Source organism: Rhyacophila brunnea, unplaced genomic scaffold (assembly GCF_057557595.1).
Source record: "Rhyacophila brunnea isolate RB1 unplaced genomic scaffold, BYU_Rbru_1.0 scaffold_16, whole genome shotgun sequence".
NCBI classification, from domain to species: Eukaryota; Metazoa; Arthropoda; class Insecta; order Trichoptera; family Rhyacophilidae; genus Rhyacophila; species Rhyacophila brunnea.
The window spans coordinates 2,705,410-2,731,414 of NW_028232816.1; the positions used below are offsets into that span (position 1 = coordinate 2,705,410).

Below are 26,005 nucleotides of genomic sequence, written 5' to 3' on the forward strand. Positions count from 1 at the left end.
CATACCTGAATAGGATTTTCGGGTGCCTTGAGACTTTTCATGACCTTTATGTGGCCTCGCAGCCTATCGGGTGTAATGGGGGTGATTAAATGCTTGCTGAGCAGCTCTGAAATGAACCTGTACCGAAATCCCTTCCTGTCACTGCTATTTCTCACGGGAAACAGATCAGCGTTTGCAGCTATATATTCATAGAATTCAGACAGCCCGAGTGCTATCAAACTGAAATACAAACAAATTCATATACAAATTTCATTTATTATTATAATGAACATGACAAATTATAAATTCAAAGCGTTCACGACATGACATCAAGTAAGTGTTAAAAAAACGATTTATGCAAGAACAGTAAATCAGGGTTCCACTGTATTGATAACAATTTCGCTGTGGTTCAGAGCAATATTGGACTGTAAAAGTACACCAGCGTCTTTGGTAACACTCCATAAGTCTTTGGAGTAACCATAAACTTCGATTTATTATATGGTAGATATCGAGGGTATACTGACAGAATGCATTAAGTGCGTTTTTGCTGTTTTTCTGTTTTAAATACCAAAATGTATAAAATTTTACACTCTAGATCTGGTAAAACGCACTAAGTCATAGGGTGTATAGTTTTGAAAATAAAAAAAATATTAAGTCATATTATTGTTACTTTTTTATTCTGACAGAAAGCATTATAATATATAACATAATGCATTCTGTGTGTACGAAATACAGGACTTGTAACATGGCATATGCATTATGTGTGACGTAAAGCATTCTGTCAGTACAAATTTTGTCAATAGATGTCACCATAGGGCATCGGCCATACCTTTGCAATTTGCAAATGGAGAGTCACTACACGAGAAATGAGAGTAAATTAACAATTTGAATAATGTATAGCCTGTATAAAGACTATTTCACAGAAAAAGGCGTATCATCAGTGACACAGATAACCTATCGCAGAGTGTTCTGCAAAAATTATAATTTATCGTTTTTCAAACCACAAAAGGACCAATGCACATTTTTTAATAAATACAAAGTAAGTTGCCCCGAAGACAAAATCATAATGGAAGAGGTTTTTCAGAGTCATTTGAAAAGGAAAAATGAATGTCATTCTGAAAAATAAAAAGGTTACGATAGGTCCAATAATGATTCCTCATTCATAACTGTAACATACGATCTTCAGAGTGTGTTACTTATACCATCCACAGAGATTTCACTGCTCTATTATAAAAGAAAATTATATATGTTTAACTTAACTGTTTACGAAGGTCCAAAGCCGAATAAAGGATTTTGTTTGGCTTGGACCGAAATAAATGGAAAGCGAGGGAGTTGCGAAATAGGAAGTTGTCTCATGTGGTATCTCAAGTAGCTTCCATCGAGTGTAACTGAGATATCTCTCTTCTCCGACACATGCGAGGGCCAGAATAGAAATTTGCAAGTATTTGTCAAGTAGTTAGTCAATTTATTGTGCCAATGACTGGTTAGAATGTCTCGTTTAACTTCGAAATGAAACCATACAAAGCAAGCGAGCAAAAATATACTGACTTTTATGACCTCAAATTTTTATCGAATCAGTTAATAAAAAATAAAAACTTAAACATTCGTGGAGAAAAGGTAAATTCTTTCTTTCGACCATGTCCGATCCTAATAGGATCATATGGGCCTCCACAGAGTAGAGGTTTGTATTGACAGATTTTGTTTTTTACGAGAAATGGACGTCAGCCACTTGCTCAACCCCCTGACACACAAATTGAAAAACAATATGTGTACTTGCCAGACCCAGGATTCGAACCTGGGACCCATGGCGTTATAGTCCAACGCTTAAACCGCGCAGCCATCGTGGGCGTATAAAGGTAAATTTGGCTAAAAATTAAATGTCTTAAAAATGAAAACGTAAAACCATTTACCATTCAATATAAATATAATTTTAGTGATGCGTACGAAACAATAAATGTTTTAAAAATTAGAAATGCTTCGCGTATCAACCAAATTTGTTTGGTAGAAATCGACAACATTTCACAATTATATAAAAATCCAACAAAAATAAGTTATGCAAAAAAAAGGATTTGTTAGAATTGTGTGAAAAAAAAGTAATACCAGACATTTTTCATTGGTAGTTTCAACAGTTATCTGCCGAGAATAACAGCCATCCAGACTTACTTCCGGAGCCCAATATAAATGATTACGATGCCGAAAACGACGAATAATAATGAACATTCTTTTTTTTTTTTTTTTTAAATATAAATACTGATACTAATCTAATTGTTTTCATGCACGGGTGTAAAGTGCAAGGAAATGCAAAGAATGTCAATCAGAATTAAGACTAGTCGTAATATGTGGCATACTATCCAATCTGCATACCCTTCAGAGAAATGTTATTGTAGTTTACGGTGAATAATTTAATTTAATCTGTTTACAAATTATTGTGATTTATTATTATTTTCATTGTGTTTTTTCTATATTTTTCTAATTTGAAATAAACAATGTTTATCATAAATGATATTATTTTCATTCAAAATATTATTTTAATTTATATTATACCAATCTAATCATCAACATAAAAATTATAACAATATTGCACTGTCATTATTTATCTAATAATACGTCGAAGTTCGCGAATAGTTACTGACAGAATGCATTATGTCAGCGGTCACATTACAATTACATTTTGAAAAAAAATATCCATACAACTTATCAACATCAAATCATAATATGTTCTGTATGCCACAAAGGTTATGCTTTATAATGTAGAAAAAAAAATATATAAATCATAAAACATTCTACGTGGGAGAAAGCTTTAAAAAAAAATTTAAGCTCTTAATGCGATTGTCTCAGAACTTCTTTTAATGACTTAAGGCCATGCATTAGTTGAGGCACGGTCTAAAAAGATCGTCGCTAGGCGATGCGCGGATTGCGGGTGGCGGGTGAAAATGACGCCTGTCCAACGAAATATTAATTGTCATATAAATCCAACATACGTCCATTTTATGTTCTGTTTATTGTTCTATTAGTAACAATAATAATATATTCATTGACATGTTTTCTTTTTAAAGTAAATGGGTAACGTTTTTAGTCATCTTTACACGATTTTAGAATTAATTGACCCGTCGCCATCACGCAGCAAAGTGACGTGTTCCCGGGTCAACATTCTCTCAGTGAATGGCAGCGAGTCCAAAATTTCGTCGCGCGTACAGTTGAAAATTATTTGGCGTTTCACTGATGCGTCACCTTAATGCTTTCTGTCAGTATACCCTTGATATTTTATATTAGAAATGCTTGTTCAGTTGCTAGATCAAGACATAACATACGTGTATTCTTTGCTTATTTATATACGGCACCCGGATGTTGCTCGTCCAGAAATAGTATCTTAAATTTAACTTGTTTTGGGAGTAATTATGATATCTTTTCTTACCGTTCCTCTGACTCCAAATAAACATGATATTGCTTTTTGTCCATTAGGTCTACTCTAAATGGTACACTCGGTAATAGTTCTGGATAAATAAAAACGTCACTGTCCACAATGGTGTCGATGAATTGCTGCGGAAACTTGCACGGGTAAAAACGATTTTGAGTTCTCTGCCTTTTGCTGGAAATGAGATTAAAAAAATTACTTATTGCCATAAAGAATATGTAGTAGAGTAAAACCTCGTTAGTAAGAACACTGATAATTCGAAATTCGCCGTAATTCGAGATTTTCACGAAAAAAAAGTCCTTCGAAGATTATTTTCATATAAAACCATATCTTTAATTCGAATTTCATAATTCGAAATGATTTCAGAGTCCTGGCCATTGATATACTACTAGATGAAGAGTTCCGATACAAGTGCCATTTTAAAAATGAACCACAAAAGATATTACGAATATCGTCTTATAATATTTCCTTGTAGGTATAATGCGTTAAGACCGTTAACATGGATTCCCGAATTTCACCCGTATTGCCCTGGCTGTAAAACTAAATTTGCGTTCTTGGAATAGTGACCCTAAAGGTGTCTGCAACCCAAAGCTTGCAAGCTACCAAAAATTCATGTCTGCAATAGCTCTGCTATGCAAGCTAGATCGGGCTTACTCATAATTATTGCCAGGTCGTTTTCGAGACAAATATTAAGTGAGCTTATATCGAGTTAAGTCCGCTGATATTAAAACAGTAAGTTTAACACTGGCCGAGTCGCTGAAAATCGGGCGTCATTTTAAGAAGCATATGATTCATCCAGTAGTATATCAATGGTCCTGGCATATAAAAATATGCAATAAATCGTAATAAAGTACACTATTTCGTGCGCCAGTCATTGAAAATTGTGACAGACTTTACTTAAAACATCAAAAATTACTTATTGGTAATAAAAATAATCCTGACATTTTATGACCTATTGACATACACAGCGGTAGGTATGTCATCAAGGGCACAACTGCACTCCACTCAAAGGAAAAAAAAAATAACTCACATGTTTCAGGGCTGTAGGTATTTAATTGTTGATTGTTTATTGGATTTTCACATAGTTTTACGAGAGAACCAATCCCCAACAATTGTGTTGACACATTGGAAAAATAAAAAATATTTTGTATTTTTCTATAATCCTCGCTACTTGGTAACTTCAATTTATGGATTAATGACACATGATATTTGTGCAGATTTTAATTTGAAAGAATTGTATCAGAAATTTGGTAGGCACATCTATGATCGGAAACAAAATTAATGAAAATCAATTTTTTTTTTCAAAATTTTGATATTTTTCCCCATACATTTAATATTTTGTAATTCGAATATTTTTTCGATTTTCGGTCCCATGGAATTCATATTAACGAGGTTTTACTGTAGAAAACTTCAAGTAGAATTTATCAGTTATGTCTGACCATGGAAATAATTAAATAAGTATAACTACTGACATACTCCCGGACTTCCCGTCTTCAATGGGGAGCCGGAATAAAGTTTTGTAGGCCTAAACGTGCAGCTTGGTCATATAGTCAATTAACAGAATAGGAAATGACGTATCACTCGGCTATCTGGATAAAAAGGAATATGTTAGATTTAGAATACTTATTATAATACTAGCTGAAGTACCCGGCTTCGCACAGGGTCGCTTCGTGGTTATATTTATCTTAGATATTTAAAAAATAATAAGAGGTAATTATTTTTTTAATATTAAAATATCTGTGTTATACAATAATATGGCAATATGAAAATAATTCTAATAGGAGTAAAGGTCAAACAAAAGACCACTAAATTAAAATCGAATCCAAAGTATGCAAACGTTATTGATATGTAGTAAAAAAATCAAAATATCATGGAACAAACAAACAATAAACGTTGTATTTTATATAATACTAATTTAGAAACCTTCGCAGGTGTACGCACAACAACTGACAAAAGTTTCATTGCGAATAGAATAAGATAAAATAGAAGAAGAAGGAGATGGTTATTCTAATTCAGAAACCTTTGCGGGTTTTGGCACAATTATTGACGAAAGTTTTATTGCAATCGGATGAATGGAAGAATATAAAATAAAAGAAGAAGATGGTTGTATTAATTCAGAAACCTTTGCGGGTGTTACCACATCAACTGACGAAGGTTTCATCGCAATCGGATGATTAGTGTAGGAACCATACGAATAAAAGAAGATATAATGAAGAAGAAGAAGAAGATGGTTGTACTAATTCAGAAACCTTCGCAGGTGTTGGCACAACCACTAACGAAAGTTTCATCGCAATCGGATGAATGGTATAGGGACCATACAAATAAAAGAAGATAGAATGATGAAGAAGAAGAAGAAGAAGGAGATGGTTGTACTTATTCAGAAACCTTTGCGGGTGTTACCACAATAACTGACGAAGGTTTCATCGCAATCGGATGAATGGTATAGGAACCATCGAATAATGTATAAAGTATAAAGAATAATGTATAAAGTATAGGAACCATAAGATATAATGAAGAAAAAGAAGAAGATGGTTGTACTAATTCAGAAACCTTCGCAGGTGTTGGCACAACCACTTACGACAGTTTCATCGCAATCGGATGAATTCTATAGGGACCATACAAATAAAAGAAGATAGAATGATTAAGAAGAAAAAGATGGTTGTACTTATTCAGAAACCTTTGCGGGTGTTACCACAACAACTGACGAAGGTTTCATCGAAATCGGATGAATGGTATAGGAACCATACGAATAAAAGAAGATATAATGAAGAAGAAGAAGATTGTACTAATTCAGAAACCTTCGCAGGTGTTGGCACAACCACTAACGAAAGTTTCATCGCAATCGGATGAATGGTATAGGGACCATACAAATAAATGAAGATAGAATGATAAAAAAGAAGAAGAAGAAGATGATTGTACTTATTCAGAAACCTTTGTGGATGTTACCACAACAACTGACGAAGGTTTCATCGCAATCGGATGAATGGTATATGGGAACCATAAGATATAATTAAGAAGAAGATGGTTGTACTAATTCAGAAACCTTCGCAGGTGTTGGCACAACTACTAACGAAAGTTTCATCGCAATCGGATGAATGGTATAGGGACCATACAAATAAAAGAAGATAGAATGATGAAGAAGAAGAAGAAGAAGATAGTTGTACTTATCGAGAAACCTTTGCGGGTGTTACCACAACAACTGACGAAGGTTTCATCGCAATAGGATGAATGGTACAGGAACCATACGAATAAAAGAAGATATAATGAAGAAGAAGTAGAAGAAGATGGTTTTTCTAATTTAGAAACCTTTGCGGGTGTGTGTACAATAACTTACGAAAGTTTCATTGCAATCAGATGAATGGTATAGGAACCATATGAATAAAAGAAAATAGAATGATGAAGAAGATGATGATTTTTCTAATTCAGAAACCTTTGCGGGTGTGCATACAACCACTTACCAAAATTTCATCGCAATCGGATGAATGGTATAGGAATGCATTCAGGACAGACAGAAAGACAGACAGACAAACAGGCATACAGACAGACAGACATTCATTTTTATATATAAGATATAGCCTATACTCTTCACGGAAGTGCAAGCAATAAGTTCACAAAGTTTTATCGCAATCGGATGAACGGTATGGCAGTGCATTCAATACGAACAAACAAACAAACAAACAAACACACAAACAAATATAAATTTTTATATATTAGAGAAGATGTACCTAGATATAAAATTTCAAACCAACAACTTTAAGTATTATATTATTAAGATTCATAGCATTAAAATTGTAATTAATTTTGTAATAGGAATACCTTGTAAATCTATATGAGAGTTTAAAAGAGATGTATGTAAAAGTGGAAGAGAGTTAGCAAGAGAGTTCTTTTGCAATAACTGTACAGTTTTAAAACATTTAAAAGTCAGTCGAAGAAAAACACGAGTCGCGAACGGACGCAGAGTTGAGTTCGCGAACTCCCGCGCCAAAAATAAAACTAGTGTCGGCCATTAATAAATAGATATAAGTGGTATTAAGATATAGTTAATTAAGGAACTATAAAAACGATAACAATAAAATACAAAGCCATGTGCTTACCAAAAAACAAAGACTTTTATTTAATCTAATTTTGTGAATCCTGAGTTCAACCAATACCCTGAGCTAGCTCAGAACTCGGGATATCTCACTACCTATAATACTTCCAAATAAATGTGTCCTGCACAGTCATTTTATATTATCCCCGGCAAAGAGGCATCACCTGTCGGTCATCCTTGCACTTCAAGGACTGCCTGAGAGGGTATAATACCAATATGTAGATATTCATATGACTTAACATCAAGGCAAAGCTTAACGCAATGTGTTTGAATTATGTAATATTGATATTAATTGTCGAATTAACAGGGACCTATTGATGTACAATAGGCGCTCGGTAATCCGGCGTTCACCAATCCGGCACGTCCAATAGTCCAGCATTTTGCAACTCAGTTTCCCTGGTCTATAATCCGGCAGATTTCACATTAAACTGCCGGATTACAGCGGAGACCTGTTCACTCGGCAGTTTGGTGCCCGACCTTGACAGATAAATACGTGTTTGTTTGTTTTTCTCGTGCGTGAAAGCGTCACTTAAACAAAATGGCGGACAAACAACGTAAACATGAAACCCTTTGTGTATGTATATGTTACGCCGAATGTGCGAAATTGACTATTACATGAAATGGGCAAAATTTTTGCTAAGTCATGAAAAATGCAAGCCCGTTGCCTTATTCATGAATTAGACAAAATATCTGCCGAGTTCGTGAATTCGGCAGTAGTTTTTCTGCCTAGTTCATGCATTGGACAAAATAGATGGTCGCGCTTCGGTGGCGTTTTTTGCAACTAATCAAACTAACCAAATGTGTCAAATATCATTGATTATAATATAAAAATATACCAATCAATAACTACAATGACGTTCATATCCATTTACTATGCGCAAAAAAAATCTAGAACTATAATATGATAACGGAAGAATTTTATTAACCCTTTTACTCCCACGGGGCCGATATTTCGGCCCACCATACCTATGCGAAAACTCCATCTGGGCCGATCCATCGGCCGAAAGTTTGGAACCAAATTTACGATTTATTCCAAATTTTTTCCCGTCATATTTCGTCTCATGTAGACAAAGCATTATATTCACTCTGTGTTGGGCATGACTAATATTTATTTTAGTGCCGCACTTGTTTTTGGCATACCCTAATAACTCACAAGTCATAATTGCTCTTGCTGTCGAACTCGAGACCAAAGAGGGTCATAAAAATAATAAAACATTATTTTTATGACACATTTTAAATTCTGATATTTCTTTTAGTTGTTTTATGATTCATATATCACATTACAGAATGAGTTTTGTAATTTTTGAACTAACAATGGATGCTACTGTACTTTTTGTAAGATGGTGAAAAAATACATGTATATAAATATTATTATAAATGATTTATTGCTTTGAGACTTATTTTTTGAAATTACTTCATTCTCATATCAGTTAGTCGTCGATACTGTATCGAATTCTCTTGCGATTTCGTGAATTGAATAATATTCTTGAATACCTTGAACACTATACGATTTTTTTTGATTACTTTATAAAAATTCTATTTCATAGATAAATAATAATTTGTTTATTTTTTTTTCTGTTACTACATAAGGATAGATTATATTATAAAATTTGATAAATCAATTATAAATAAAAAAATGTTGTCACACTTGTTTTGTTGTTCAAACATAGTTTTATCCGTTCATTTCTAAATAAATATTGATACATTATTTTTTTCTTTTGTTTTATTGATGTAAACTATCAATATTATTACTTATTATTGCTTTATACACCATTGAGAACACACAAAAAAAGTTTCAAATTTTTAAAACATGTGTAGAATTAGTTATTTAAAAAAAACTAAATCGACGATTTTTTGTCAAAAAACGCTTGGGAGTTTTCGCATATGCTAGGCTAAATCAGCTGGGAGTAAAAGAGTTAAAAGGTATTTTCGCGATTTGATTCGTGCTTGGGTATCAATCGTGCAATGGTCGATTGTTTGTTTGTGATAGTTTGTTGACACTTGTTAGCTAACCTCAAAATGGTCATTCAGTTGAATTCAGAATTATAAAACTTAACCTAACCTAATAATAATAATATTATATTATGTCCAATTATAACTGATAAAACCATCCGTATTAAATTTACTTTTTCTACTGTCATGTTGACAGTTTAGGAATTCCATACCCTGGCGAATTCACGCACTCGGCAGATAATTTACCTAATTCATGAATAAGGCAACGGGCTTGACTATTACATGAATTAGGCAAAATTTTGCCCATTACATGTAATAGTGAATTTCGCACATTCGGCGTAACATATACATAAACTAATAAAGATTTTTAGTGTGCAAATCTGTGATAGAATTATTTCCTATAGAAATCCAATAATCCGGCATAGGTGAAAAAATATGGGCGCCGGATTACCGAGCGCCTACTGTATTTTAATTTATTTACCAATAATAAAAGCCATTATTTTTTTTTCAAGAAATGTTTTCAAACCTTTTCGAAATCTCTCTGTCAATGAACCTGGAAAAAATAATAAAATCATTAGTAGGTTAAATTATTCGAAACAATTTTTTTTCATTGTAATTTAGTACTTGAATGTGTGACCTTTTCTTAGTCTAATAATTATCATTATATACAGGAATTTCATGGTTGATTACTTATTAAAGTACAAATGATTAGGTACGCTTAATTGGGCCAACGGTTAATTGGGCCAGCCGCTTATTTGGGCCAAATCTCACGGAAACGGTAACTGAAACAAGCAACGGTTTTTAAACAAAGTTATTTTTGTTAATTCTAATTTCTTGAGTTATTTACGTTAACAGCTGTTTCGGGCATCTTCGGAATGGTCAACTAAATAAATGCTGACTTCTTTGTCTGTGAATAATTTTATTTGTTTAAATAGCAGGTCGTAAAGGTCTACACACCATTGATTGTTTGTAATAGCTTCGATGTGATTGCCACATAAATTGGAGATAAATATTATGCTGCGATTATGATTATGATCACGTCACGTGCTATCACATGCTGGCACGGCGACAAATTTTGCCTATGGTTTCATCATTCCGCAGAATATTTTGAATGACCTGGCTTGGCTTAGGCAGGGCTTAATTGATTTTTAAAAACCAACCAACACCATCTGTAAATTGTAGTCTTAGTTCAATAAAATAAATACGTGTGACTAACAAAGTTTAATGTGCACTATTTATGGCTGATCTTAACAGCCTACCTCCACCCTTCGCTACTGATAGATATTATGTTATCGAAATACAGAAATCAACTCACTTCATCATTAGTCTCATTTCTTCATTGTCTTCTGCAAGCCTGGCCTCCCACTCATTGCACAGTCGAATGGCGCTGTCTAAATTGCAAGGGTGGAAGGCGGACTTCTCATGACCTTGACCCAGATATTTCAGAGACATCTGTTGACAATCAGAGTTAAATTAAAATTACCCTCAGTAGAGAAGAAAAAATTAAATAAAAACATAAACAATGTTGAATAATAAAATAAAATTTCAAAAACAAAATACACGGCACATCACTGAAAATGTATATGTCTCGCATCCCTTGCCAATGGCACCTGATAAGTCTGACACCAGGAGGCCAATTTTTGAACGAAGCGCTATCGAAGTATTCAATGAGAATAGCATAAAAAAGTGAAGGAATGCATGAGAATAACTAGTACGGATTAAGCTTCACACGCTTCGACAGTAGAGGCGCTAACCGCGGTCGAATTTTGACAGATGTTAGATTGTAAACAGATTAAATTGTAACGTCGAAAGGCTCTTTATTTATTGTTTTTTGTCTTTTAAATATTACCGTTGAAAGTGTTATTTTGTGTTTAAATTCTTATTTAAGTATTTTTTGTAATTTTGTAATACAGAAACAAACATGTTTCTTGTATTGAATATTGTAATATTGGAGACGTAACTAGATTCTTTGGATTAATTAGCTATGTACTTTCACAATGAATCGTTTAATAATGCAACGTTAACGGATAAGTACTGATTAAATATGATGTCATTACCATAGTTTATGTTATTTTACGTTCCCAAAATGGAAGTGATTGACGCAAGATTTGGTAACCGGACGGATGCTTTCAAAATGACCGACGTTGCGTTTGTGAAACGATTCCGGTTATCGAAACCATTGGCAGATATGTTAATTTTTAGGTTGGAAGATTTAATGTCACCTCCAACCAGATTATCGGCATTATGCGTCGAAACTAAGGTGAGTGGTGACAGAAGTATTTTTTCAAATATAACACTTTTCGCATGGTAAATCTAGCTGTCATGTCAGCATAGACAAAAATATAAAGATCATAAATATACACCCGACAATTTCGTTGCATTATTGGACACCATTCGAAGCGCTATACTTCCTTTGAAGCTATTTACTAGGTTTTCTACTCAGTGTGATACTGCTTCGTTAAAAAATTGGCCTTCAGGAAACAGTTCTGATCCAGAAGACGTCATGGCTGTTACCATGTGTTTATGCACAAACATCGCATGTGTATTACGTGTACAGATTAATGGAAAGAAACGAAGTGATGAAATTTTAATAACCAAATTTTTAATGTAACAATACTTAAAACTCTGACGAAATAAATCACCGGATCACGATCGCCAAAAGGTGCTATTTTGGTCTCCAAAGACTTCTAAAGAACAAGGCACTCTCAAGGAAAACCAAAACAACCTTATATAAAACTGTCCTGCGCCCAGAATTAACGTATGGAAAAGAATGCTGGGGAGGATCTGTTCTGTTCGAGAGACTGTTCGACTGTTCCGAGAGAGTGGCATTTGGAGGTCAAGGTATAATGGGGAGCTGTAGGCACTTTATAGGGGCGAAAAGATCACGTGGCATATGGGGATGCAAAGACCGGCCACGTGTATAGAATGCTGGAGGATATACCAGCAAGGCAGGCTATATACACGGCCTCGAGGGCAAAAGAAGACCTGGACGGCCGAAATTGAGATGACTGGACTGCACCACAAAGAATGCTTTGTCAAAGCAACCGGAGAGTGTCGGCGCTGGATCGTCCAGGATGGAGGATGTTTTTGAAGGATGCCAAATTGTAATGCCATAAATGATGATGGCGTAAAACCCCGTTAATATGAACATGGTTAATTCGAAATTCGCCGAGAATTTAAATATTCCCCAAAATTCCACTAAATCGATGAATGAACCATAATTCAATTTCAATTTTTCAATTTATTAATTTATTTTTAGCATAATGAATTTTGGGACACCTTTTATAAACATATAAAAGCAATAATAGTCACCACTAAAGGAAATTGTATTGGAAACAGAAACAAAGTTATGAAATTGCAACAAAAAACCATTTTTACTGTTTTTTACAGTATTTTTTTTGATTTTCAGTTTTAACTTATTAATTTGGAATTAACAAGGGTTTTACTGTACATCTGTCTGCAAATAACAATATAATATTCAATTGTAGATAGTTTAAACACAATATGTTGCAATTACCAAATATTCCTTTTGACTAGGGCCATGTTGCCAGTACGAGGGGTGGCCATGTAACTGGAGAAAGCACTGCGTGGCTATCTGAACATGTTGCCGCATCTGCTGGTCCAAGATATCCCGTTGAATTTGCTGCAGATTTGCATCACCTTCTTTATGGATCCATTCATCTTCATTGAATACAACTATGTGCTTAGTTGGCTTCTGCTTTGTCTTGAGTAAGTCAGCAGAATTGCCAGGCGCCGGCGGGTATGGCTCACTTCCGACGTCTATTTGCAAAGGCAGTCGCGATTCTTGATTATCGTTTACCACTACTGTGGCATTATTAATTTGAATCTCTTGTACTTGTGATTCCTGGCCAGTGTATTCATTAATCGGTAATTGCTTTCCAGAAGCATATTCTGGAGCAGTCTGAAAAACAAGTAATGTCGTAGGATATGATCACATACATGGAATGGATCCAAGGAGGTTGAAAATAATTATTAGGCCTTCCGCTCACAAGAATACTCAAAAAAGACGATACTGAAACTAAAATTCCAGCCGGTATCTAGATAATGTATTTCAATGGCGACTCGGCAAGATTAGAATCTCTCAGTTTCAAAACATTCACCACTAAACTGAAGAGACGCAACATGCTAGTCTCCCATAAAACAGTGGTGCCAATATCAGTAAATTCGATGAAAAATTATATTTTATTACCAAAATTGGTAGCACTGAACTGAACTGAACACGCAATAACAAGTCTAGATGTCAAAGTTTAAAGATGGGCGAACCGATCTTTAATTAAAAATTTGTGGCAGAAGTTGAGAAATACTCCTACCTGTATAATTACAGGTTTCCAGAATATTCCCGTAAAGATATTACAAAAAAAACTTAGAATGAAGTAGGAGAGACAATGGGTTTGACAGTTTGAGGTTAAGAGATTATTATTGCAAATGGGTTTCAGTAGCGCCGTGTGCGAAGCATTAGTCATTGGCCAGTTTATGAGTTCCCTCAGCAACCAGTTCGTCGGATTTTAGTTTCTCCATGAGCGAAAAGCCTATATTATACATAACTGTTTTCAACATTCTAAGTCTTGTTCGCCAACGATAAAATATAACAATTTCACGTAAATAGAATTCGTAGTGTTAGAAAGCTGATAGGTTTAGCTAAAACATTCAAATTATATATGGTTGCTATGGAAATTTATAATCATATTTTATACACAATGTCCATTGACACGTTTTCACGTGCCGATTTATGTCTTTCATCTGTATGTTGACAAAATTCCGGATAGACTGAAATCAATCGTTGTATATGGGTGTGAAACCTGGAGACTAAGAAACAAGGGGAGGCTATCCGAGTATTCGAAAACAAAACTCTCCGAAGGATACTTGGACCAGTTAAAGAAAACTAAAGGTGGCGTATCCTTACGAATGCTGAGCTCTGCGAACATTTTAACCCCAATATAGTCAATATCTTGAGGGTGCGAAGACTCAGATACATGGCCCAAGCCCAGGATACAATAATACCTACTTTATTGTATCGATTTACTATATAAGGTAGAGTTAGGGGGTTCGTTGTCAGTGTGTATTTGCCTTTGGTGAGTGTACACGACGCCTGAAGATGCCGAAAGGCGAAACCCGGGTCGCAAAAAACGACTTAAATGGAATAGTACAGAGCTTGAATCCATTAGAATTACTGTAAAACATCACACTGCTCTTAACGTTAGCGATGGGTAGGGGGGCCCGCTTCAGGATGTGGGGGCCATGTTCAAATGGGCCGGTCAAGTTGTTAGATGGATGGATCTAGAGCTCTCTATAAAGTTTATAGCCCCCAGAAGAGATAGGCGGATAACATCAAGAGGGAGGCAGAGTGTGACTGACTGGAGAGGGAGAGAAAGCTTGGGATGAGATCATGACGGTTGTGCAGACGGCCATGGACCGGAATGGTCTGTCGCACCAGATTAAGTTAGTATATGTTGAATGACAATTAACAGTAAATTGATAAGTGGGAACAACAATTCAACAAAGTTGATCAAAGTAGTGAACACTAAACTTTGTCAGTTATACTTATTTGGGTTCTTGTCTATTTTATATTTAGTGGACGCCAGCGGCAAACAAATTTTGAAAACAACCAATATACTGGGTTATTTGTTAGGTTAGGTTAGGTTGGCAATGAAAATTGCCACTGTCCCCGCCTGGCTTCCAGTAAACAGACTTGTACCCTTGTTTGTTTTCATTGAACTAAGAATACAAATTACAGATGGTGCTAGTTAGAGGCCATCCATGGACTGAAATCGTATGCGGTTTAGATCCGTGTGCCATACTAAACTTATGATTTTTGTTCGTGAAAATATATTTTCACTAAATTTGTAAGTGTAAGTGTATGGTATAAACGGATACGATCAGATGCTTATGATATAGTTTGTGAAAATATATTTCCATGAACAGAAAAGATAAGCTTAGTATGACACACGGTTCTAAACCGCATACGGTTTCAGTCCATGGATGGCCTATTAGTTTTTAAAATTCTATGTCGGATCTTAGCAGCCTACCCCCACCCTTCGCCAATGCCTGGTATACACGAATTTATTTACGTCTATGCATAGGGTCCTAAGATATCAGATTGTTTGTCTCCGCTGCGCTGTGATTACTGATATTATAATAAGAAGTCATAAAGAATACAATAGACACCTTTTCAAATACTTGCGGTTTGCTTATATCCAAAAATTTTCGTGGAGAATAACCAGTATTGACAGCCAATAAGGTGTCATTCGGTGGAACAATTGTAGGGACGAGGTTGGAGTTGGGGCCCGTTATATCCGTCGGTTGAGGAGTATCAAAGATGTCTTGAAATTCAAGGTTCAACTCTGCCACTAGGTCTTTCAATTCTTTCCTCGTCACTCTGTCTTGGCGAAATTCTTCCACCAAATCCACTGTAATAACAAAACAAACATTCATTGCTTTTTCTTTTTCGTTATCATGTTAATACATAATAATAATATGTCAAGGCTAAAATCAAGACATCAAAATACTTTTCTTTTGGTTTTGTGTCTCTACTTAACATATGAAAAATTGTGCCCCATTTATCTGTATTTATAACAATAATAATGTCGTATTTCATATATTATGTAAACCTCTTTTCTAAGGTGCAAATGCAGTTTGTAAAAAATAAGGTAATAAGGTTTATAAGGTTTGATGATTAAATTATAAACAATGATTTGATTTACATAATATATTGATATGGGAGATAAGTGGAATACATTTCATGTTTTAAAATGGACTTGCATCTTTTGCATTTCTGTTGTAACTAACTGTAGGTATATAACAATTTGTGATTTTTTTATGATTTTGCTTTGATAAGATTATGAATTTTGAATAATCCCAACAACACAAACACGTCTTCCAAACCAAACCCGCCCTGCACCACACTCGGTCTTCGGAGGGACTACATTTGATGTGAAGCATCTATACTGTAGCTGCAGAATAATAGCGATCAAATATCTATTGTTTAATGTATCAAATTACTCTGCAGTAATATATTCCCAGCGAATCAATTTCCAGCAAACAACTCTTAGCTAGGTCAGCAAGTAGATTGGCGAAATTAGAGACGGTGTATTATTACATCATAATACAGCACATTATACCATTACAGTGTATTAGCCGAATAATCATTTTTCATAGTATCATATTTTCTTACAACTGTAATACCAAATACTATTTCTTAACAGCTAGTTGGACCGACTTGAGTAACTCTTCCCTCTCGGAGCTCATTCTTGGACATTCTCAGAGGATGTGATTTGCATCCTGCTTTTCTCCGCCACATGGACATGCCGGTCGGGTAACAAGTCCAAGTTCAAAGAGCTTGGCAGCGAACTTACCGTAGCCTGTCAAAAATTAACTGGTGTGATGGTCAGGAGTCAACATGGTTATCTCCAATCGCCATTTAATATGCGGAAAGAACATTTAATATGTGTGCCGGCCTTTTGTAGATTCATTCCACTTTCGCTGTCAGGTCTTCGACAGCCTCATCCAGCGTCAGAAGACGTATTCTCCGCTGCAACGAGGTTACCTTTTCATCAACATGCCGAGGAGGTGGGGCAAGGTGAAAGTTCCATTTACACAAAGCCAATCAGTGAAAAAGGAGCACTTGCATTCCAGGGCAAGGGATAGAATATGGTGGAGAGAAATGTTGGAGGCATATCAGGTTGTAGCGACATAAGCAGTCAATTAAAATTTAGAGTTAACAATAATGACAGTTAGTGCAAAATGTGTCATCTGCATTTTCAGGTGTTAATCAATAAGATAATACTACAAAAGTACTTACATTCGCAGTTACGTTTGTCAGCGTCAACATTATACTCTGGATCTGTCTCATCGTCATCCTCATGTGTCTGAGCTGAAATGAATTTTTCAATCATATATTAATTAGATATATAATATATGTTTTGTAAAGTGAAACTAAGCCGGCTCTCATATCAAAACTCGCCTTGTCAGCAACATGTCGAAAACGTCGATGTGACGTCATCGTTATTCATAAAACACACGTTGCCAAATGGAGCTCCGCATATTGGTCGCTTGCGACTTTCCTACTTATCGAGATCGGCTCTGCCGAAATGAGCTAACCTGCAAACCGCTCTCATCGGTCATTTTATCTAGATGTCAAAATGCACTGTTGAATTGTTGAACAAATTGACGGATGAATCCATTATTTTCACCTTCTACTTAAATTTCTGCGATATAATCGCTGTTTCCGCGTCTGATGACATATTTGTGTAATGGTGTTTGATGTCTAGCTAGAGTATATTTTGGCGTTTCGAGAGGTTACGCGCGAGTGAGGCGAGTTTTGATGTTAGAGCCGGCTAATTATTACGAATAAATACGTACTCAACGGTTTAGTGAAGTCAGTTAAGAAATTTTTCCAATTATCGTCCCATCCGCAATCTTCAAAGTCGTACATGTCTTTTGTGATATCGGGCGGGAAAAACGACTCCTCGATTGTCTCGATGGGAGTGTCGCTGAGACATAATTTGGAGCGGGTACGTAAAGCGATTGTCGCCTCTTTGGTGGTCTCTTTCTCCTTAACTGGTGTGACAATCTGTCAAAGGAGAATGTTAAACAATACATAAACGGATCGGTGGCATTGAGTCAAAATACGTTAATTAAATATTTAAGCCACATGAGTTGGCCGGGCTCAATCAATTTATATGATGTGATAAAATGTCCGTTAGTGGACTCTGGCCTGAAAATACACATGTATTTTAATATCTGTTTGGATCTTTGATTTGTTTGGATTTGGATAAAACAAATCTGTAAAGAAACCTTTTCAAGAGTCATCCAAGATTTATGTTGGATTGTAGAGCCAATGCAAAAAAAAATAAAACATTTCTATTAAGCCACAAGAACAAACATCAATTTTACAGTCTTTTTATTACCATGTATGCAGTCGATCTGTTGTGAAGATACAATTAACACAATGCTTACGGGCCCTTTTAATTAATTTTGTAATTAACATGTTAATTTGCATTTGAAAGTAATTAGCAAAAACACAATTTTGTGCGGCCCGTAAGCTATGGGTTAACATTAATCTGTGATTTTGTTCTGTGATCTCAATTTGATCCACAATCATTATAATCTGACCACTGTGGTTCAGAGATTAAGCTACCGATACAAAATGCAACAAGGGGAGTTATTTCTAATTCTCTCTTTTGTAAATTGGAATCTAGGTAATTACTATTAACAATAGGTACTCAGTTGCATATTGCTTTGACTCGATTAGTAATTACATCGGTAGCATAAGCGGTAAAGCACACCGCTCAGTTTGCGATGGTTGTGATAGTCCCATTCAATTGATATATTTTCCTTTCTTTCTAACAGGTATGTGTAATGTTATATTCAATAAAAAATGCTACACGTGTCCGGAAACTTGTACATATGCAGTTCGCCGTATCACACTTCACCGTAAAATGTTGTATCTGAAATATATGGCTGTATATTAAAGACCGTCCAACCTTTTTGGGTCGTATAATACTGACATAAAATTCATGTCTAAATAAAAGACGGTTCTTGTCGGTTTACACTTTACAGGAAGCCGGCAGCAAACAAATTTTGAAAATAGCTGATATACTGGATTATTTGTTAGGTTAGGTTAGGTTAGGTTATGTCAGATAAGGTTAGGTTCTCATTCTTGAATTCATGAATTTTGAAAAAATCAGCTATGAAAATTGAATTAATTTTCATATTGAATCTAAAAAAATTGTCATCTCTTTCCGATAGAAAGCTCACGGCGAACTGTGCCACGGTGAAATGTTTTACGTACAATTTAGATGTAACCAATGTTACATTCAAAAAATTTCATATATTATTAATTCGAGTAGAAAATCGTTTAATTAAAGATTATAAATGTTATGTTACATTCTTTGGGTGATGTCTATCAGAGGTTCTGACGAGTATAAGGTACAAATAATTTATACCTTGGGTAACTTGAAGAGGCCATCCTCTGTGTATTGGGTGGAAGGACTCTCCGGTATGTCACTGTTGGGCTGGCCAGGAGTGGCCGGAGTGCGAGGCTGAGAATCAACGTCCGACAAGGATCCCAGCGTATCAGTTTCGTCATCACTCTGAAAGAAATAATTGCAACAAAAATTCCTTTCAAAATTGTTATTGCAAAACACCAGTCCTTTTAAATCTTTACGTGTGTGAAACTTGGTATTCGAAAACAAAATTCTCCCATGAATACAACAGTGAAAAAAAACCAAAGGTCGGCGCATCTGTATGAATGCTGAGCTCTGCGAACAGTTTATTTATTTAGAAAAGAGTATTATGGCATAACAGCGATTGGCCAATGCGCCATAATACATAATAAATATAAATTATAAAAATTATTAAAATAACAACCAATATAACAAGAAAGTACAAAAGAAAGTATGTGCTTATCAACGAATAAAAAAAGAAAGGAAGGAACACACTGATTCATTGCAGTATAAAAACGGACAACCAAATTCGCCATTTTGAAATTTAAAATTTAAAGTGAAAACTGTAAAAAAGATAGCGTCCTCTTTTGACATTTGATTTGAATGTATATATTTTTATGATTGTTCATTTAAATATTCCAAACGATTTGTTTTACACTTGTAAGGAATTTTTATATAAGTGCGTGAAATGACTAGCTGCTAATTTTATCATTAGCATAGCGTAAACATTTTCAGCTTCATTTTGATTTCCTTCCAGTCCAGTTCGTAAGGCGCTGGCCTTACATCCAGGGGCCCCAATTTGATTCACGGTGAGGTCACAATATATTTAAGTGATTTTTTCAAAGCATCGGTGTTTGTGATTGTTTCTCTTCTATTACTAAATACACTACTGTCATTGGGCCTGGGCCCTGTTCAAGTGTTAAAAAGAATATATGAGGCGCCGAGCGCCAAAGGAGCTCAAGCACCATTTAACAAAAGTGCTACAAAATGGCCGACAAGTTTTCAGTGAATTTATTTTTTTAATTTTAAGCTTGAATGTTGAAATGGACAATTATTTTCTAAGCAAAGCAAATTTAAAAAAATCAAAGTATTATTTGCAATAACATTTAATGAAAAATATCTATTGGATTCCAAAAAAAATGGTGTTTGAGCCCCTTTGGCATATAGAAAAATGAAAAAAGGTGGCACTTGATACTTTTTTTTGTTGCATAAGCTTCTGTGGCATTAACATTTTCAAACTCAAATAATGGCATTAATTTAAAAAAATAAATCATTTAAAAAAAATGTTTTAATGTAAGGGTTTGGATAGCAATAAAAAAACATTTTGATATAAACAAATTTTATTATGCCAAATAAACACTGAAAAAATGGTCAAATTTGTTATGATTGTTACATGAGTTTGTTTGGCATAAAATTTGCCTTATAATATTAAATACATTTTTGCCATTACAGCAATGATTTCAAAGCTTTTGGATGGTTTTTTTTGTAATAACCGTCTATATACCCAATATTATTAATAATACTAAATCAAATCGTTACTCCAAACTGGCCAAAATAACAAAATCATTATTCAAATTTAACACCATCATTTTTTCTCAAGGATTCGGGTGATTTTTTAAATACTTTTTTTAGTGTATATCTTTCATAATTAGATATAAAATAAGATGAAATTAGAAATAAGAGTTATTTTCCTTTATGGAAGTAAAAGTTTAGTGGACATAATTACTAAAATGAAGTTAATAACCATATTTCAAAAGTAATCTAAAATATTTTAAACAACAGCGTATGTGAAAGAAAAACGGATAAAACATGTTAAACTTACCATGATTTTCCTCGTTTACAGGTTTAACACACATCGAAACTATTTTTCTAATCCTTCTTTAGCTCATTTTTAGTTTTTTTCACTGTTGAGAACTATATTCAATAAAACAAATCTGACAGCTATTTTGGTCTCGCGCTCTCCATAGAATATTGGCGGATAAGCTTCTGTGGCGTGTCGACATAACGACCAAAACAATTATGCCACAGAAAATAAATCTCTATTGTAAAATATCTATAATTATTTGAGCGATAAGACTTTGTGGCATGATACATATCGATTTATAGAAAAAACCTACATTCAAATGTCAAAAATCGTAAAGTTGGCGCTTAAGCTCCTTTGGCACTCGGCGCCTCATATATGTATCTACAGTGGAACCCCGATCTACCGTTCTCGTATAAATCGTTTTCCCGCACGGATCGTTCATTTTTGAAAGTCCCGCCAAACACCCATAAGAACAATGTTAAATAATTCTGCGTTAACCGTTCCCCGATTTATCGTTTTCTTCAATATATCGTCTAAATATTATGGTCCTGTCACAAATATTATCCTGATTGACCGTTTATGTTGAATATTTTTCATTTCGCTTTCGTAGAATTGTTTATGATACATACAAACCTTTAAGTTGTGTCGCTTTGTTTGGTTTTTTTAGAGTCCCTTGAAAACCGTAGAATCGGGGTTTCACTGTATATATATTTTTTTCCCAAATATGAATATCAATACAGGGTTTTTTTTAATGTCTGTGAGCAGCTTTGTATTAACAAAATATACAATTACTACATACCACAACAATATCACTTTGATAGAAGGCTATAGGCATTCAATACCCAACAGCCATTACGAAAGATTGATTTAATATGGTACTGACATGTTCATCAGGATTCGGCTGGTATTCTTCATCAGACTCCTCATCGGGCAGGTCTTGAGCAATGAGTGACGTCACTTCTGGGGAAGCCAACTGGGGCATCTTCACAGGTGTCATAGGCAGTGGCCATGATTGCATCGGAGAAGCGTTCATCATCTTTCTAAGATTAAAAAGTTCGTTATGGTTAGGAATATGATTATAAATTGTATGCGCAATACTACTCGGTGTTATAGCGCCTGTACACATGCATGAATTTACTACCAACAATATCGTGTAAATTAAACTATTGCGACAATAACTGTTTACACGTAAAAGCTCTGACTGTCTCGCCAATCACATTCTTCAAGTGTAAGCGAGATGCATTGTTGTCATTTTATGGTGCTATTTGGCTGGTTGTGAAAAATTGTAAATGTCAAAATGCTTTGTGCGGTGTAGTTCATAATTTTTTCGGCATTTTCGCCACTACTGTTCTACTGTTTAGGAGCAGATATCGCACAAATTCTAGCTGTCACGTGAAAATTCAGAAGCTTCTGAACTTTTTTGATACATGCATGGAATCTTGTAACTTGCATTACACATGTATCTTCGGTTAGTGCCGCAGATGCCCGCATGAGCTTTTATAATTTTTTTTTACGAAAACAGTTTATTCCGATTTACAATTATATTAAATACCTTTTTCTGTCGGCGCAGATGCTTTTCGATCCAATAATTGTTAATTTAAAATTTGATATTTTCATACATTTCGATGCATCATTATCACACACTAAGATTATGTTAGGTTAGATTAGGTTGGGTTAAGTTAGGTTAGATTACGTTAGGTTGGGTTTGGTCAAAAAAAAAAGTTATGAAAGCTCAAGCGAGCATCTGCGTCACTATAACCCAGAGCCTTGGAGCGGACCCTTTTTTGAGTTGCTCCATTCCGGAACCGAATATTTGCTCCAGCTCCGCTCCATGATCTGCTCCGCTCTGGGTAAAAAGTTTTAAGTATTATATGTATACAAATGTTAAAAAAAGTAGTTTTAAAATAATTGTCATTTTCATTATTGATTCTACAAAACAAAATTTCTGACAGCAAATCGTCTCTCATTATTTGCCTCTTCAGTCAAAAAAAGTGAGGTTATTTATCACTCGGTAGTGTTGCCATATTTCAAATAATTCCAGTGTTGCAAAGTGTCAAAATATATCTACTATAGTGCGAAATCTTTACGGGGTTAGGCGGCGACTTGGAGAACTACATCCCCTCCTCTCGTGTTTCAATACTTTGAAATCGAAAACCATAGACAAGATACAATACGAGTGCCGCCGCCACGTCTCACGTTAAAGATTTCGCAGTCTATTTTCATTAGATTTCAGGATGAAAACTTCATAATAAAAAAACAACCGGAGCAGTGGAGCACTACAAATTTTTGGTGCTCCGTGCTCCTGCTCCGAGCTCCGCTCCAACGCTCTGCTATTACTGAATTTTCTTGATATGGCTGCGATAATATGTACTGTCAGCAGTAAATCCATGCACGTGTAAACGGAGTATTAAAACCAGAATTAAAAAGTTGAAGTGGAAGACGATGTGATAAAGTAGACATAGCTTTTAATTGTGACTAGAACTTTTTTCTTATAAGTAGATATCGTCACTGTTCTGGCAGAAGACACTAATTCGAAAAAATGACATATTGAGTTAGTTATACGAAAATGTTCCTTATTTCAAACTTTACCGTCTGGAGACTTTCTTAATAAATAAACAGTCTTTATTTTAAAGTCATTCTTTTTACGATTACTTAATAAACTCACATGATAGACCATTTCAAACATTTTAACAACTTCAAAGTCAAATTACTCAAAACTAGTATTCTCCAGTTAGTGTGTTCTGCCAGAACAGAGACGATATATTTCTGACGTTTTTCAAAATTACTTAAGTATGTATAATATCTTTGTGGAGTTAGCTATACTCAATCCGTGTCTGGAAACTTGTATGTATGCAGTTCGCCGTATCATACTTGTATCGGAAATATAATATATGGCTATATATTAAAGAACATCCAACCTCTTCGGGTCGTATAGTACTGACATAAAACTCATGTCTAAATAAAACACGGTTCTTGTCAGTTTACACTTTACAGGAAGCTGGCAGCAAACAAATTTTGGAAATAGCCGATATACTGGATTATTTGTTAGGTTAGGTTAGGTTTTCATTCTTGACTTCATGAATTTTGTCAAAATCAGCCATGAAAATTGAATTAATGTTCATATTGAATCTAATAAAATTGGAGGTAAATGTGCCGCAGATGCCTGTATGAGTTTTTACAATTTTCTTTAAAGACCAAACGCAGCCTAACCTAATCTACCTCAACCTTTTATAATCTTAGTGTGTGATAATGATGCATCGAAATGTATGAATATTTAAAATATTGGATCGAAAAGCATCTGCGCCATCCCAAAGAGGTATTTAATATAATTGTCTAGATGGAATAAACTCTTTTCGTAAAAAAAAGTAATTATAAAGCTCATGCGGGCATCTGCGGCATAATTACTAAGTTGGAGACCGTATAGTATAAGGTCTCTTTCCGATAAGAAAGCTCACGACGAACTGTGCCACGGTGAAATGTTTTACGTATTTTAATTTACATGTAACCTACTCACTTTGCTTTGGATCTTGTAATGGCAGAGCTCTCTTCATTCTGCATTTTTTCCTCCTGTAGTATGACCATAGCCAGCACATGCTCATTGGAAACCACTCGCTGAAATAAGACAAGAATTAATCAAACAGACAAACATTTCTAACAATCGATAGGACTGAACGACGAAGATTTCGAATCTGTATGATTAATATCAGTTAAACGTTGATTACCTTCAAAATATTTTTGACGTTTGAATGCGATAGATGATTTTTGGCGGCAGTTTTACAAACTTTTTCTTCAATTTGCAAACAGTTTTCTGGAAGCGTTTCCTCATCGTCACTGCTTTCTGACGATACCCGCCTTTAATATAAAGAATATTGATTAGCTTACATAGAAGACGCTTGCAATATTATGTTAAATAACGCGTAAAATAACAATCACCGTTTACGCTTCGCTGTTTTGGGTTTGGGATCGCTGTCGTCTTCGTCCAAAACAATTTTTAACCTACCGGCAGAGTCATTTAAGTCGTCTTCTGTAGTATTTAATACGTCGCTATCGTCCATTTTGTTTTGTTCTACAAAATTCTTGTTATAATAATATGTAAATGCACCGCAATTTTTAAAGCACAACTGCACAACCCGAACCGTTATCAATTCATTTTGACTTATTTTGACAAAAATCATAGACGAGATTCAAATGACAGATGTTCGCTGAATGTTGCATTAGTGAAAAATTTCTTGCTTAATCAAATCCCCTGCTAAATTCAGTGTTCTTAATAATTTACGGCTCTTTGGTTCTGTCTTTTTCTTGTAACATAATATAGACAGGTCTATGTTTTTTTTAAATATGAAATACAGACCTAAAAACTTTTCTGGAGAATGGCCAAAAATGAAACTACGAACTACCACAGGACGCCGTATTGAAAAACGTCATCCGAATGTCAGATTTTGCCAGTTACGAGCGTGATTAGGTAGTTTTCGATAGTCGCTCCCTCATCTCATTCTCCAGATAAGTTTGTACGTCTGTACGTAGGTTTATTGTTTGTAGTGTCTGGGTTTATTGCAATTTTTTTTTATTTGAATCCTGCAGCCCAAATTCGTAACTATCGACTCTGTGGGCGAAAACTGTGCGGTATGACAAGTTAGTATCGCCCGTTTCATATCGTATACTATAATACCCATTATTCGAATTTCACCTTGAAGTCCTTGAGATATCTGTTTGTTATCACCTGGTGTTGGGTATGCCAAATTCCTGTATGTGACAATGATTCATTGACGAGGTATAGATCATCGTGACTTTCCATGTAT

General features: G+C 34.9%; 1 protein-coding gene across 1 annotated transcript in view; it reads right to left on the reverse strand.

The window, feature by feature from the left end:
• The window catches only part of mute (gon-4 like protein muscle wasted), a 45,815-nt gene extending 20,288 nt beyond the window's left edge, over positions 1-25,527 (reverse strand). The window contains exons 1-13 of the mRNA XM_085944016.1: positions 25,140-25,527; positions 24,929-25,058; positions 24,721-24,818; positions 22,090-22,246; positions 19,403-19,549; positions 17,817-18,027; positions 17,257-17,328; positions 15,624-15,865; positions 12,955-13,359; positions 10,753-10,889; positions 9,964-9,990; positions 3,395-3,568; positions 6-219 (exon numbers count right to left, since the gene is read on the reverse strand). Coding sequence (XP_085800142.1) covers positions 6-219; positions 3,395-3,568; positions 9,964-9,990; positions 10,753-10,889; positions 12,955-13,359; positions 15,624-15,865; positions 17,257-17,328; positions 17,817-18,027; positions 19,403-19,549; positions 22,090-22,246; positions 24,721-24,818; positions 24,929-25,058; positions 25,140-25,381 — 2,256 coding nt within the window. The 5' untranslated portion in view covers positions 25,382-25,527. The remainder of the gene's footprint in view (positions 1-5; positions 220-3,394; positions 3,569-9,963; positions 9,991-10,752; positions 10,890-12,954; positions 13,360-15,623; positions 15,866-17,256; positions 17,329-17,816; positions 18,028-19,402; positions 19,550-22,089; positions 22,247-24,720; positions 24,819-24,928; positions 25,059-25,139) is intronic.
• Positions 25,528-26,005: the final 478 nt, after the last annotated feature.